Source organism: Cygnus olor, chromosome 21 (assembly GCF_009769625.2).
Source record: "Cygnus olor isolate bCygOlo1 chromosome 21, bCygOlo1.pri.v2, whole genome shotgun sequence".
In the NCBI taxonomy this organism is placed as follows: Eukaryota; Metazoa; Chordata; class Aves; order Anseriformes; family Anatidae; genus Cygnus; species Cygnus olor.
The window spans coordinates 7,906,875-7,921,385 of record NC_049189.1 but is presented as its reverse complement, the minus strand read 5'-3'; the positions used below and the strand labels follow the sequence as shown (position 1 = coordinate 7,921,385).

The 14,511-nt window shown below is 51.0% G+C and overlaps 2 protein-coding genes across 3 annotated transcripts in view; both read right to left on the bottom strand.

Annotated features, from left to right (window-relative positions):
- Positions 1 to 2,068: 2,068 nt before the first annotated feature.
- SDHB (succinate dehydrogenase complex iron sulfur subunit B) lies at positions 2,069 to 12,241 on the bottom strand. Its single transcript, XM_040533549.1, has 8 exons — positions 12,099 to 12,241; positions 11,007 to 11,134; positions 9,601 to 9,686; positions 7,409 to 7,545; positions 6,978 to 7,094; positions 4,604 to 4,705; positions 4,274 to 4,396; positions 2,069 to 2,291 (listed from the first exon to the last, which is right to left on the bottom strand). Exons 1-8 carry the CDS (start codon positions 12,171 to 12,173, stop codon positions 2,214 to 2,216), a joined length of 846 nt encoding a protein of 281 aa, XP_040389483.1. The 5' UTR covers positions 12,174 to 12,241; the 3' UTR covers positions 2,069 to 2,213.
- A 58-nt stretch (positions 12,242 to 12,299) lies between these two features.
- Positions 12,300 to 14,511, bottom strand: part of LOC121058201 (protein-arginine deiminase type-2-like) — an 11,782-nt gene continuing 9,570 nt past the window's right edge. The window contains exons 14-16 of one of the 2 annotated variants that reach the window (XM_040533430.1): positions 13,794 to 13,879; positions 13,477 to 13,605; positions 12,300 to 12,954 (exon numbers count right to left, since the gene is read on the bottom strand). In XM_040533430.1, the coding sequence (XP_040389364.1) occupies positions 12,721 to 12,954; positions 13,477 to 13,605; positions 13,794 to 13,879 (449 nt within the window). In that variant the 3' untranslated portion in view covers positions 12,300 to 12,720. The remainder of the gene's footprint in view (positions 12,955 to 13,476; positions 13,606 to 13,793; positions 13,880 to 14,511) is intronic. The other variant, XM_040533431.1, reaches the window with a different exon arrangement.

Genomic DNA, 14,511 nt, shown 5'->3' with positions numbered 1-14,511 from the left:
ACGTGGGGGAAGCAGACCTAAATACACCCCCCCCAGCAGGCTGCACCGGCTGGAGCCTGGGCTCTTGGGTCCCCAGCCGCTGCAAAACCAGTGCCAGAAAAAGCCAAGGCCCGGCTCAGCTGCAGCCCCCGCACGTGCAAAGCGGTCACACTCCCCCCTGCACACACAGGCCAACCTCACGTAAGGTTTCTTTTCAGGAAGGGAGATGAACCAAATCTTTTCTTTGGATGGGGGCTCAGCTATGGTCCGTGCTTCCCTGTGAAGCAAGACGTGAAGCAGGTTTGTGCTTACACTACCTGCAGTTAGGCAGAACTGGGAAAAAAAAATAGAATCTGCATGGACAGTCAAAGCAGAGAGGAGCTGCTTCCACTAGAGGAGCTCCTCACTGTCCTGCATTTCCATACAGCTCACTTCAACTACTCTGCATAACTTTTAACCAAAACAAAGCAAAACGCAGCTCATTTGTATTCCAAACCCATGTAACTGAAGAGAAGGACATACTGGAAAAGGAGCCCTTTGGCCTCCCAGTGGAAGCTGGTTGCAAAGCGTTTTTTTTATTCAAGTTGTTCCAGGGAACCCCTTGGCTTTAAGTGGAGAGTTGACATTTTGAAGCACCGAGATGCAAAGCAGACAAACATCTGTGTCGTGGAAGTGATAACAACACATCCCTGCAGCAGGGACTTGTGTACAGCACCGGTTCTTACCCAACCTTAACCACAGCTCACCCAAGGCACAGAAGGGAGGGGAAACACAGGGACATGGAAAGGCAGCCTGTCAGACATAACTCGTAGGTGTTAAACGTGTGACCTATGGGACTCTGTGTCACATCAAGTCTCAGGATCAAAGATGTGTAGCTCCAAGAAAAAAGTTATGTAATTCTGCAAGTGAGTATTGAAAGATCAGCCTGGCTTCTCAAGAAACCCACAAGGCTTTCACTGCAGGCAGAAACATAAGGAAAAGAAAATCATTTTGTGGGTAAGCCTTTCCAGAGCTGTATAGAGCAGCATTTTTACACCACCCCACTACCTGTAGTTGCCCACTGGCTGTTACCAGACCATGCCTCAGCAGCAGTTCACCATCATGACATTTCTAGAAGACTACTCATCTAGGCAAAAATCTGTTAAACAGTGAAACAGAAAGCCCTTCCTGTCTCACCACCCCTCCCAATCTCTATCATATTCTTATCAGGATGTCAGGATTACCCACAGTTGGGATTTAGAGAACATTTCTCTGAAAGTTAACAGCAGGGCTTTTCACCAAAGTTTAGCAAAGCTGGGGCTCTGGACTGGGCACTCCACATCAGGGTAAATCCAACTCAAAAACTCTTTTTCCCCTAATGTGCACGGCACTAAGACTGCAAAAGGCTGCATGAAGTAACACCCTCCCGTGGATATCTCAAGCCTGAGAAATCTGGAGCTTAAAACCACTTGTGCTAAAGCAGAGGAAAGAGAAAGCATCAACACCATTTCATGCTCTGATAAATCTTAGCTATTTTAGGATATAAATAAAAATAAGCTTCTCAGCAGGGCCATGTCAAGACAGCTCATTTCCAGTGACTTCACTGGGATTCCCCCCCACAACAGCATTGCTGTAAGGAATCTCAGGAAGGACAAAGACCTTACCAGTGGCAGTTGCCACTGCCACCAGTATTTTGCCACACACCTGCACCCTCTGAGCACCAGGGCCTTGCTTTGCTCCATATCAAGGAGCCCAGGTAGAGACTTCAGAACAGAGTGAGATTCTTCCAACACCTCCCCCCGTTCCCAGCCACTGCCCTTGTTTTCTCCTTGCTCATCACCACAACGCTCACTGCTTACAGGTCTCCCTGAACACTCTGTTCACTGTGAAGATATAGCGTGATGCCGACTACAGAAATGTCTCCATTTATCTCTGCTGTGGGGCCACTTTCTAAATCCCATCCCACAGCAGAGCCTCAGAGGCGACCCCAGCCTCTGATACACTCAGAAATGCAAACCAGAAAGGTCTGGGATTCTCAATGACAAGCTTACCCACTTGCCCAAGAAGCAGAGGCATTGGTTCAGTATTGTTAGTAAAGCAGCAACTCTTATTTCTTCTTTACAGTATTTATTGTACATGCAAGCCTATGGAAAAAAAAAATCAAAATTCCCACTGGAGACTTCTCTTGCTTAACCAGGTATAAATTACTTTCAGGTAAAGCATGCCCGTGTTACACTTCCAGTTAGGAAACAGCATTACGCAGCGGCTGCCTTCTCTTTGTAAGTTGCCATCATCTTCTTGATCTCAGCAATTGCTTTGCCAGGGTTCAAACCCTAAAAAGAGAAAGTTCTGGTGAGTTTAGAAATCAGCAAGTTAGAGTACCCTCCCCCACCTTGCCTCAACCCAAATCACCATAAACTCACAGATACACTGCTACTCATAAAAACAGCTGGCAGAGGAGGTGCTCAGCACCCGTTTTGTAAAGTTGGAGCCCAGCCCAGCATTGCACTTCAAGTGCTGGCAGCATACAGGATACCGAGGGCAGGCTGGGCACTGCAGCACGCGGAGCCCCCTGGGATAAGGCATGCTGATGCAGGTTCGCTGCACTCCAGCCTCGATGCACAAGGGAAGAGCATCCAGCCCGGGGTCAGACTGACACTGCTCCAGCTGGGAGCGGGCACAGCTTGGAGCACTCCTCCTCTACCTGGAGGCTGAGCCAGAGGCGCTTGAAGAAAAATGCTCTTTTGACTATAGGGGACTGGTTTTAGTCAGCACTGCAAGGATCAGAGAAAAGAGTAAGTGGCTGACTGATAGGAACTCTGACGTTCAAGCAGGACTGAATTCAAGACTTCTAAGGTATTATGGGATGACTTCTGGAGGCAGAAAACTGCTTGACAGCGATGGTACAAGAAATGTGTTTTTTCCTGACCTGAAACAAAAAAAGCTGTATATTTGAGGACACTAGGGGAAGTGGGCAAGAATACCAAATCACAAGATGAAAACGTTCCTTGTGCAAAAGGCAATTATGTCTTCCAAAACAAGGTTTTTCTGTGAAACAGACATATGTCATGTCACAGAGGCCCTTAATCCTGCGGCAGTGCTAGCAAACCAAGCATGCCTAATCCCAAAACAAGAGTGGGGGATCACAACCACCCTGCTATATCGTTGCAGGGACAGCAGCAGCACTATGAGACAAAGCATGAACAGGAAATTACCCTGGTGCATAGCTCACCACGCAGTCCTACGGAGCTGATCGAGACAACAGCGAGGATTACAGCTTGTGAGGGGAAACGTGTTATTAACCATACACGTATCTCTTAATTGACAGACCAAGCCCCACTGTGCTATTTCCCTACACTAGGTACAGCCAGATCTTCAGATTGAACCTTCACCTTTATCTGAACTACGGCTGACACCAGATCACAATAAGCCACCCTAGACAAAAGGGGGATTATCTGTAGTCAGTGAATCACATTAAATACACAGAAGCGGCAGGCAGTGCTCCTGACAAACACTTGTCAGTCCAGATCTCAAGCACCTTATTTTTCCACATCCGTGATCCACTCAAACATTTGCCTTCATATTACTTTACAGCTTGAGAAGAATTTTGCTTTACCATCAGGTGCAAGCAACATCTGACTAGAATACAACATGGCTAGCAGGAAAATGAAACTTGATTATCTGCCTAACCACAGGCCCAAAGTCATTGCAAGATGAGGAAGAAGCATACCCTGATTTGGGAAAGCCTGCTCAGTTCTCAACTGAAATACCAGACAGAACAGACTTTCTGGAAAGTGCCCTTACAGCAGGATGTCAGCATAAAACACATCCCCCAAAGGCGTTGAAAACTTGCCATAATCTTCTGCGTTACGCAAGTTGCACAATACATCAGGGAACAGCTGCTGCTGTTGGTGTGTAAGCTAGCACCGTGCTGGGGTTAAGCATATTCCTCGCAAGGCTAACATCACTGATCAGACTACACAGAGGACAAACTTCCCTGTACCGTTTCTGGCAGTGTCCCTTGCACAATCATGTTACAGTCACAACCCTACACCTTGGAAACAGAGAGCTTCTCAGCAACACAGGTAAGAGATGTTCCTGTGAAGTCTAACACAAACTTTGCTACGTCCTCTTGTGCAGTCACTGTCACAAGCACAACTGCTGGTAACTCACTGTTTTAAAAGGCGAAAGAAACACACAAGCCAAGGAGAGCTCAAGGGAAACAAAAGGTGGGCATTTTCCTACCAGTTTGAAACAGGGTGCTTGGAAATAAGCCAGCAATCCCCGAATGGACATATGCTAGAAGAACACGTACCTTTGGGCAAGTTCTTGTGCAATTCATGATAGTGTGACAACGGTAGAGAGAAAACGGGTCTTGAAGTTGTGCCAGGCGTTCCTCTGTGTAGTCATCTCTGGAGTCAATCATCCAGCGATAGGCCTGAAAGTCAGTGTCATTTGACACACCAAATGATTCTTCAAGGTGAAGTAATCAGTGTGGTATTTTAAAGGCAACACCTAACTCAGGAATTCTGGTCCAAGAGCTGGACTACGTCATGCTGTCCCACTTGTGCTCGCAGGTATTTGTAGGGCTTTTAGATGAGGAGTCCCTCAGCAGTGCCATGGGACACACAGGCTCTGTCCTTACCTGCATCAGTACCGCAGGACCCAAGTACTTGTCCCCGTTCCACCAGTAACTGGGACAGCTGGTGCTGCAGCAGGCACACAGGATGCACTCGTAGAGTCCGTCCTGCACACAGACAGAAGACCACAGTCAAGCCACTCCAGAAAAAACATGATGAAGCCTTTTTTGTTTTTAAAGAGGGGATTTACACAAGCACGTGCTTCCCTCACCACTTTCCTCTCTAGCGGCCCAATGCAATCCTGCGACTCGGAAAACCTTACGCTGAAGAACTGCTGCTGGCAGAAAGCAAATCCTACACACAGGTCCTCTGAAACAAGAGGCACACAATCCTCCACCCTTGGCCCCTATAATAATCTGTGTGGGTTTTTTTTTTTGGTTTTGTTTTGTGACAATCAGACAAAAAAGTAAAAACTGAGGAAAGAAGTGAAAATCGACTGATTTGCCTTGCTTCCAGCCTGTCCCAATGAGCGGCCAAAGAACAGAACACACACACAACCAATTAGCAACTCAAGGCCATGTTACACAAGCAAAACCCACCCAGGAGCCCAGGGGAGAAATGACGAGCCCATCACCTAGCATGTATGTTGAGGGGATCCCCGAATCACTTACACATCCCCAATCACTTTGGCCATTGTGTCCTTTCTACAGGGCCGAAGGCCTTTTTATTTTGTGTACTAAAGAAATGAAAGGTAGATGTACATGGAAGTACCACTGGGCAGAAAAGTCTCCAAAGTCTTATCTCAACCAACTCCCCAGCCTAGAAGAGTCCAGTCTGGCTTAAACTATGTATCTGAAAGTTGTTTTTCGGACAAGAGTCTCACCAAGTTTAGTTTAAAGAGACACACAACGCCAGAAGCTCCTGGGAACTTGTAGCAAATCTACTGCGTTGTAAGGGCTGCTCCAGTATACTTCGGGACTTGACAAAACTAGCTAGGTCACAGTTACCTTTTGCTCTAAATTTGTCTCATTTTTAATTGTAACATCGCAAACGATTGATGATTTGAAGAACAAGGTGAGAGTTTTTTGGTTGCCTTTGTGTCCAACAGTTTCTTGAGCACACAAGCTGTTCCCAAAGCAAGAGAAACTTAAGTGATGAGAAAAACCAACTTTACTAGTGGTGGGAAAGATTCGCACACAGCTCCTGCAGGTACTTGTACGTTTGCTTATTTCTCCTTCAATGAGCAGATGACTTCAAAGATGCTGCTTTATAAAAAGCGTGGGAGAATCCCTTTAGTCGTTACATATGCCATCAGATAACGTTATGAAGCAGTGCAGAAAAACTAACTGCTGCCCTTGGATAGAAGCTATTTGAAACTAAAATCCTGTTGCTAAGACTTCACAGCACTAGCTGCATGGTGCTGCTGACATTCTGGGCACATGACAAGTCCATTCATCGGATGCTAACTTCACAGCAAACACACATAATGGGAAACTTTTAAAGATCACTGCAGAGAATTAGGCTTCAGCTCATGTGTTTCCATGAAATCCCCTTGAATCAACCTTCCTCTCTGTTGCTTATATTCACCCCTTTTACCACTTGCCAAAATCTACGCTGCCTGCCCACTCTGAGCCTCCTCAGTGACAGCGCTGCAGCAGTGATCACAGCAGAGCGTTGACAGGCCGAGCTTCAAACTGCCAAGCGAAGGATCCATCAAGAGAGGCCAGAGACGAAAGAGAAATCGCTGATTTAACAATACTTACTGCAGCAGCCAAGGAAATCCAGACAATAACTCACCTGCGCTACAAGCTCTTCTTAAAACGCTATTCCCCCCCCACCTCTTCAGATGGTTCCTCAGACCCCCCTCAGCTTTGTGCAGAAGCTTTGAACCAAGGAACCAAGTTCCCAGAACACTCCTGAAAATAACGCAGCACTCGGGACAGACATCCAGAGACTCTCACCAACATCACGCGAGTCTCCACATCCGAACAGGTTTAGCTCCTGCCATTAGTTTCAGGGCTGTAAAACCCAGCAAGTAATGACAAGACAGCAGTGCTTAGCATGCTGCAGCTAGGTAACGCAGACAGTGCTGAGCTTGACAGCCTACATCCTGGCATAAGCTGCAGCGTCTGATCTCCGCTGGAATATTACAAGCCTCTTACCCTTCACAATGTTTTTACAAACACACAAGTTTCGCAGCACAGGCAGTGGAAATGAGGTCAGAGTCCTCAGCACAACCGTGTTCTGCATTTCATTAGCAAATGTTACCCCTAGCAATGCAGACATGCCATGACACTGCATTTCAGGGACCACATTCCACCCACATCAGGCTTTGTACTAGACAGCTTTGTCATTAAAGGAACTAGAAACTACTGTACGTTAACATTTAACCCTGCTCTTATCTGGAAGGGATTTCCAATGGTAGAAAAGAAGGGTAACCAGTTTCTGACGGTCTTCTATGGACTGCAGGTACTGCTCCTTGCCCTGTTTCGACTCATCCTTCTTCTTCAGGTAAGGCTCAATGGATTTATACTGTGCATAGAAGTTACTCAAGTCCTAGAAGCCAAAAGGCAAAAAGATCACATTTATTAAGTGGGACTGATGTCTGCGAGACGGAACATCTGCTATCATTCCAACAGAAGGCGTTTTGTACCTCAACCTGCCGCGTTCCTCCTAACGAGGCGAGATTTAGTCACCACTGGTAAGCAGACCCACCCAAGCCAGGGAGCATCAGCAGGAGCTGAGACGTGAGTTGTGGGATGTGATCTTGCTGCCATCTCCCAGTATTATCCCTCCTAATCCAACCCGAACCCCACGCCGCCTGGGATGGTGTCACTCTTGGTCACAAGCTGAAGAGGGCAGGTACTCACCGGAACAAGATCCTTCACCACATACATGTGGGGGAGAGGGTAGATTTTAGTGATCTTGCCGAGATCAGGGTCAATTCTTTTGGTGCAGGCCAGGGTGTTTCCACCAGCGATGTTCATAGCACAAGAGCCACAGATGCCTGAGTGGGAGAACAGAACAAAGCATTAGATGTTTACTCCTTTATCCCACTTGAAAAAGATCCTCTTGGCCCCAAACTTGCCCCTGGCTTGTCTTCCATTCTGTTGTCGTTAAGAAACTCTGTACGTGACAAGGAAAACGCCAGAAGTTGCCACTGAGCCAAACACGTTGCTATTCAAACAAAGAATAAACGCTGGAGTTGCTTTCATTAACGTCTACATACATTCTCAGCGATGAACTTCCTTTCACAGCAAACCAAGTGGCTCAGACAGTTCATCACTTCACATCACACATCAGCTGTGCGTGCTGCTTCGGGTGGGGAAAACATTCAGCTTTGCTCCCAAGTTCGAAACGCGGGCCTGATGCGGAGCAGCTAACGCTGGGACTGTAACACAGGAGGCAGATGCGGCCCCCACCAGCCCTACAATTACGGTCAAAAGCATCCCTAAAGGTCAGGAGCACAAAAATAAGCTCCCACAGCAGAAGTTGCTTTCTGTAGCAGGCTGTAGTCGTGCCATACACTGCTTTCATTAACTCCTAAAGGTGAGAGGACAGACACTCACAGAACAAACAGCATATAAATAGCTTAAATGGATTAAGTGACACTGCTCGTGATCTCCCGGTAATACAAGGAACAGATGTACCCCAGGAAAGGGCAAGGTTTACAAGAAAAAACACTGCAGAACTGTCACAGATCCTGCTCAGGTCAGGAGCGAGCTCTGGCATCCAAATCAGACCGATGCCTAAGACATTGCCATCGAAAGACAACAAGCGCTGAAGGGCGTAACTAATTTCAGAGGATTTGACATGCATCAGTTGACGTGAGTCAAGGAAACGCCACCGCTCCTCGCGCTGAGCGAGCCAGCCCCCCGCGGCACCCGGGGCACTGGCAGCCTTGCCCTCACTGCCAGGCAAAGACTGGCAACGGAACAAGGCTGTTCCCACCACAAGAGAAACGGTTACAAGTATTTCTCAGTCCACCTGAGACGGAACCAAGACAACTGGAGACTGCAGACATGGGCCCGCAAACACGTGATCAGATTTTTTTTTTCCCCCCGTACGGCAGAAAAGGAGAAGACCAAAGCAGCCCAGCTTGAAAAATCTGTCTTCAGATTCTCAAAGAGAACTATTCAGTGCAATCATGTCCAGCTGCTCAGGAACCGTGTCTGCTCTGTAAACATCAGGCACCAAGAACAACCACACTGGATGAAATTCCTCTGCCTGCTATGCAGATCCTACAGGAAACGGCTGCACTGAGGTGTGCTTTCCGCTTAGATCTGTGTCAAGACATCTGTAGGCATCAGAAAATTAGGCCTAAATTTCCAGTACTTGCAAATCCTCCCCATTAAATCAAAAGTCCTTCCATAAAGGCATCCTCCCTGCCTTTCCACCACCATCTTAAGCTCAGCATACCAACGTTACCCATGAAGTCGGATTTTTTTCCCCCAGGGAGGAACGTCACCCGGACTGGTGAGTTTGAGTGCAGTTAAACAAATACGCTGATTTGTACCTGCCTGAGAACCAGCCGGGAACTCTGCTGTGGAAAACCACCAGATGGCCTTTTCCTCAATCGCTCAGCTTAGTCAAAGGGCCAAAAAAGACTCCCGAAGCCATTCCTAGAAGTCACTCACACTCTTCCAGTTACACCCCTACTTATTTCCTCAGTAGCACCACACGAAGCAGCCCCTTACACTTCACTCCCGTTTGCCACCTCTTTCCCCTCAATTCTGCTGTCGTAACCTCTCTTGCTACATCTCCCTACGCAGCCTCTCACTGGAGGGCAGCAAGACGAACGAGATTAGGACAGAAACAGGAATGACCGGGGCTGTCTAAGCACGCTGCTTGTAGCTCGGCGTTGTGTGATTACAGCCTGCGAAGGCGAGCTCTGACTTCACTGCTTGATTCGCTGAGGTATTTCACGGGCAACATCTGGGAGAGAAGAGTGGTACGCTGCGGTCTGCCCCGAAGTTCCCCACTGGTTACACACACACCGTCAGCATTAGCTTTTATTTGGACGACAAGCAGGCAGGTTAGCAGTCTTAAACACCTTCCTTACCTTCCCTACACGATCTGCGGAAGGTCAGAGTGGAGTCCAACTCGTTTTTAATCTTGATCAGAGCATCGAGGACCATGGGCCCACATCTACAGCAGAAAACAAACTCAGTGAACCCGTGTAATTTCCCCCAGCCTCACTGCTTTATCTCCAGCACCAACTCGGAGGCACCTAAAAGGACTTTCATCTCAGACGCGATTAAACACACACTTTGTTTTGCCAATCCCAGGCACCAAGATAGAGATCGCTTGATCAGCAGCGTAACCCACCCGCCTCGGCACACCGGCTCACCCCAGGGTCAGAGTGGGCCAGGAGCCATTTATTTCGCTGATGCCCACAAGATTTGACTCGGCTGGAGAGGGTTCAGACAGCACAGCTGGAAACAACGTGCGGTTCTACCCCTTCTCGCCTCTTAAGTCAGGTTTTGACAAGTCTGCCTGCCCTCATTAGTCACAAGAGGCACTACTGCATCTGTTTGCAAAAGCACACAGAACCTCTGTAACGTTACGTACGGCAGGCAACACCCTGAAATGATTAACTGGTGCAAGTCGAAGCAGCAAAGTTCGATTTCGCTGTCACGTGGTGCTCGAGCAGAGCCGCGTGGCTCTGTACCTGAACGCTTCAGAAAGGGCCTGAGCTGAATTCCCCCGGCAAGAGCGCGGCAGCAGCTGAAGGAAGTCAAGGCGCGTGTGCCCCTGCAAAGGTTTCTACAGCACAGGGCAGACCGCACCCTTCTGTGGGATCATGGAGAAACACGAGCTTTCTTGGTGTAACCGCACCGGAGCGCGCAAGCTAGGAGTTCAACGCGAGCAGCCAGCTAGAAGTAATTAAGCGAGAGGAGACAATAAAACTCCCACCTTATCTCCAAGGTCTGGGACTATGAGCTACGCTTCAAACTGCTTCCTTCTGGAACACGCCCCCAAACTGACCATATAAATACAGATCATTAGGGCCACGAACACGTTGAAGACTTCAACACCCATCAGGGACAAAGGTGAAATCTCCCAAGAGTCACAAAACGAAGCGACCGTTTGATTGCTGGCCGTTTGGTCGAGATGCTGGCATTCAGGGGACACTTTTGTTTGTCACAGCTGGCACCAAGGGGTGGGGGGGAGGGTGGGGGGCAGCAATCCCACCTGGTCACAGGAAGATTTGATTTATTAAGGAATAACACCGGGCCTCTCCCGCGCTGCATAACACGGCCGAGGCGCCGCCTCCCTGACTGCTCTAACGTGGTTTTAACGATCCCCGAAGCCTAATGAGACTTCTGACACCTTCAGCCGTCAACTCCGAGCCCTCTCCGGCACCCTGCGTTATCGCCTGTCAGATAACGGGCGTGCGCACGTGGCCCCAGCGCACCTGCCTGCCGGGGAAGCTGAGCAGCCCTCTCCCTAACGGGGTGCACTCACTTATTCAAATCCACTTCGTACGTCTGCATGCGGGGCTTGTCCCCAGGCTTGTCGGGATCCCATCGGTAGATGGAAAACTTCTTGACGCGTGGCGCGGCCGCAGCAGCTGTCTGGGCTCCCCGACAGATCTGCACGTAAACAGCAGCACAGAGCCCCTTAGGTCCTTCTGGGCGGCTTTCAGCCGGCAACAAAACGTCTCGAGGCTGTGCGCTTCGGGGCGAGAGCTGCGGGACCCATCGCTGGCTTTGCATTCGGGCACGCGTGCTGGAAACCCTCCCAAGGACGCGCCAGAGCGGCGCGCCTTGGCACACGCGGCCACCTCTGTCCTGGGGCACCCTCCTCTTACAAGAACCAGGGGGAATGATCCCGAAACTAAAGGGCGACCCTGGGGGCTGTGCCAGCCCCCCAGCTGCCCTGAGAACCTCCCAGCCTCGTCCCTCCCCTGCCCTGGACTGCGGGGCCCCCTGCTCCCAGCGCTCCCCCAGGAGCTCCTCTCCCCTGCAGGCCCCCTGCCCCAGCTCCCCTCTCCCCAGTTCACCCCGCAGGCCGCACCTTTACTGCCCCTATCGCCGTGCCCACCCCTTTACTATCCCCTTCAGGACCCTCGGCATTCCTCAGCCCCTGTCTCCCTCTTAAAACCCTCCCCAGCCCCCTTCCCAGCCCTCCCCAGCACCCCTCACACACCCAGACCCACTTCCCCTGCTCCCACCTGCCCCGAGCCCTGTCCCCATCCTTCGCTGCATCCGCCCCCCCCCCTTCCAGCCCCCCAACTTTCCCCCAGATCCCTCCTTCCTCCCCCTTCTGCCCCCCCCCAGACCCTCCCGCGTCCCCTCCTGCCCCCCCAGACCCCTCTACCTCCCTCCTACCCCCCCAGATCCCTCCGCCCCCTTCCTGGCCCCCCAAACCCCTCCGCACCCCCCTCCGTGCCCCCTCTTGCCCCCCCCCAGACCCCTCTGCTCCCCTCCTGCCCCCTCCAGCTCCCCCCAGCCCCCCCCGCCCCTCCCACTCCCTCCCCGCACCCCGCGGCCCCCACCCGCTGCCGGGCCCCGCCGCCCGTCTCCCCGCAGCCCCGGGGCGGCCCCGGCCCCTCACCAGCCTGGGCCCGGCCCGCAGGAGCCGCCCGGGGACGCCGCGCCTCAAGGAGACTCCCACCACGGCCGCCGCCATCTTGGCGCTGCGCACTTCCGCGCCGCACCGGAAGCGGAAGGAGCCGCCCGAGCCGCCAAAGAGCGCGGCCCTGAGAAGAAGGGCGGGAGGGGGGGAGGGGGGGCGGGGGGGGGCGGGGGGGCTGGCCGCCATCTTGGGTGTGGCGGAGGCGCGCGGGGAGGCGCCATGTTGAGTGTGGCGTGCGCTGTGGCACAAGGGGATAAGGCGGGCCAGCTCTCCCCGTTCCCCCTTTTTGGGGATTGGCAGACGAGCACGTCCCTCCTCGTCCTGAATCCCCATCCTTTTTTTTTTTTTTTTTTTTTTTTTTTTTGGTAGAGAAGGTGCCAAAGCCTCAGCACTGGGCTGGGCAAAATGGTGGGTGCCAAGGGGCCAAAATGGCGCCCTCGCCTCAGCGTCTCCCCGAGCGCTCTCCTCTGCTTCTCTCACCGTTATCCCCGCTGTTTTGTCACGCTCCACCTCATTTCCCACAGCAAATTTATTAGTTAACTGAAATGAAAACAACACACGCCGAAAAAGGCGGCCGTGGGCCGGGGAGGTGGCGGCATGGCTACGGTGTGACATGCCACCAGCAGAAGGCAAAGGGCCGGCGTTGGACGTTGGTGCCGCAGCGCACCTCCCCAAGCCTCCCGTGGTAGGAGGCGACGTCCTCGAGGAAGTGGCACCGCAGACCCAATGGCTCCAGGAGGCTGCGGACATGGTGCTCCAGGCAGCATTCGCCACCCACCACTGGGCCGAAGGGCTTGGGGATGCCCAGGTCCTTTGTCAGGATGAGCATGGGGACCTGTGGGGTAACACAGGGGGCTTTAGGGGTGCCCAGCAGCCACCCCAGCCAATAAGCCAAAGGAAAGCAGTTGGTGTTCCCCCCAAAACTGAGTTATGGCTGTTACTTTCTGTAGCCTCCCTTCCCTCAGGAAATCCAGCACTGTTTCCTCTCTTTTTTTTTTTTCTTTTTTTTTTTTCTTTTTTTTTTCTTTTTTTTTCTTTTTTTTTTTTTTTATATTTAAGCCTTGCCGTTTCACCACTTTGAAAGGTTTTCACCTCAAAGCTGTTCAGGTTAACCCAACCATGAGCAACGTGCATCAGAGACACAGTTACAGCCAACCTTTGCTGTTGACCAACCTTAGTCAACCTGCAGAGCCTGGATGGAGGTATTTTCCCTTTCTGGGCAGGAAAACGCTATGCTTTTTTTGGACATCCTTAAGGATGAGAGGATCATGGTCATGGGCTTAGCTATTTTTCCTCTCCACAGCTCAAAACACACAGCCACTGACTGGAGAACGCGAGGAACAGGGACACCTCTCACCATGTTAGGGAAGTATGGCATGGCCTTGCCTTGCTTGTCAAGCTTGAAGAGCGCTGGCAGGTCGATGATGTCCTCCTCTGTCAAGCCCAGCTCCTTCTTGAGGATGTCCCTGTTCCAGTCGATGCAGCGCTAGAGGGAGAGGAGAAGAAGGGACTGGGGGGACGGGCAGGCAAGCAAGGTTCCCCCAAGCGGCCTTGTGGACACTCTCATGCAGGAGGAGAATATGCCAAAATGCAATACCTCCTTTGAAAGTTCATGCCACCCTGGGGCCGTTATCACAAGAAATATTGGTTATCATCAGAAATATCAGCTGTTACCTGAACGTACTGATTCTGCTGCACCATAATGTTGTTGGAAAGGACCTTGTTAATGGTCACTCGTTTCGTGTCCATCCCCGAATACCCTACAAATAGAAACCCCGATGGGTGAAATGAAGCGATGCCTGCAGAAGCCTGGCTTAAGATGTGTCACAGATATGGAAAAGTTCCCCAAAATCCCAATTTGCCGAGTTTAGATTAAGGTTTTGGGTTGAGGCTGCTGGGAATCCCATTTCTTAGCTTACTGGGAAACCAAGCAAGAGGGAAATCTCTGACTATTTCGCAATATCTTCACCTGACCTGGAGAGAATTGGAAAGTTTGTATCATCCATCCTCCTGACGATAGAGCTAATAGGATAATAGTTTCTGTGCTGTCCCAATTCCCAGCTCCATAAAATCAGAGGTATCCCCTTCACAGAAGCCGCCTTTTGTTTTGGGACGTTTGGATCCTAGGCAGATAACACAGTCCCAGAGGGCCCTGTGGTGGCATGGATGTCCTTTCCCGACTTCAATGCAGACAGATGAATTTTATCCCAAACAAAACCTCAGTCAGAGGCTGCCCAAACTGGCTGCCAGTCCAGAGTGACTGAAATGTCATTGGGGTGACGTGAGACCCCCAGCTGTGTCACTCTCCACTGGAGCTGGTATTTACAGAGATGCTCCATCCCGCCCCGCCAGCATCCCCTCCGGGCTTTATCCCTCACATCCCACTCACTTT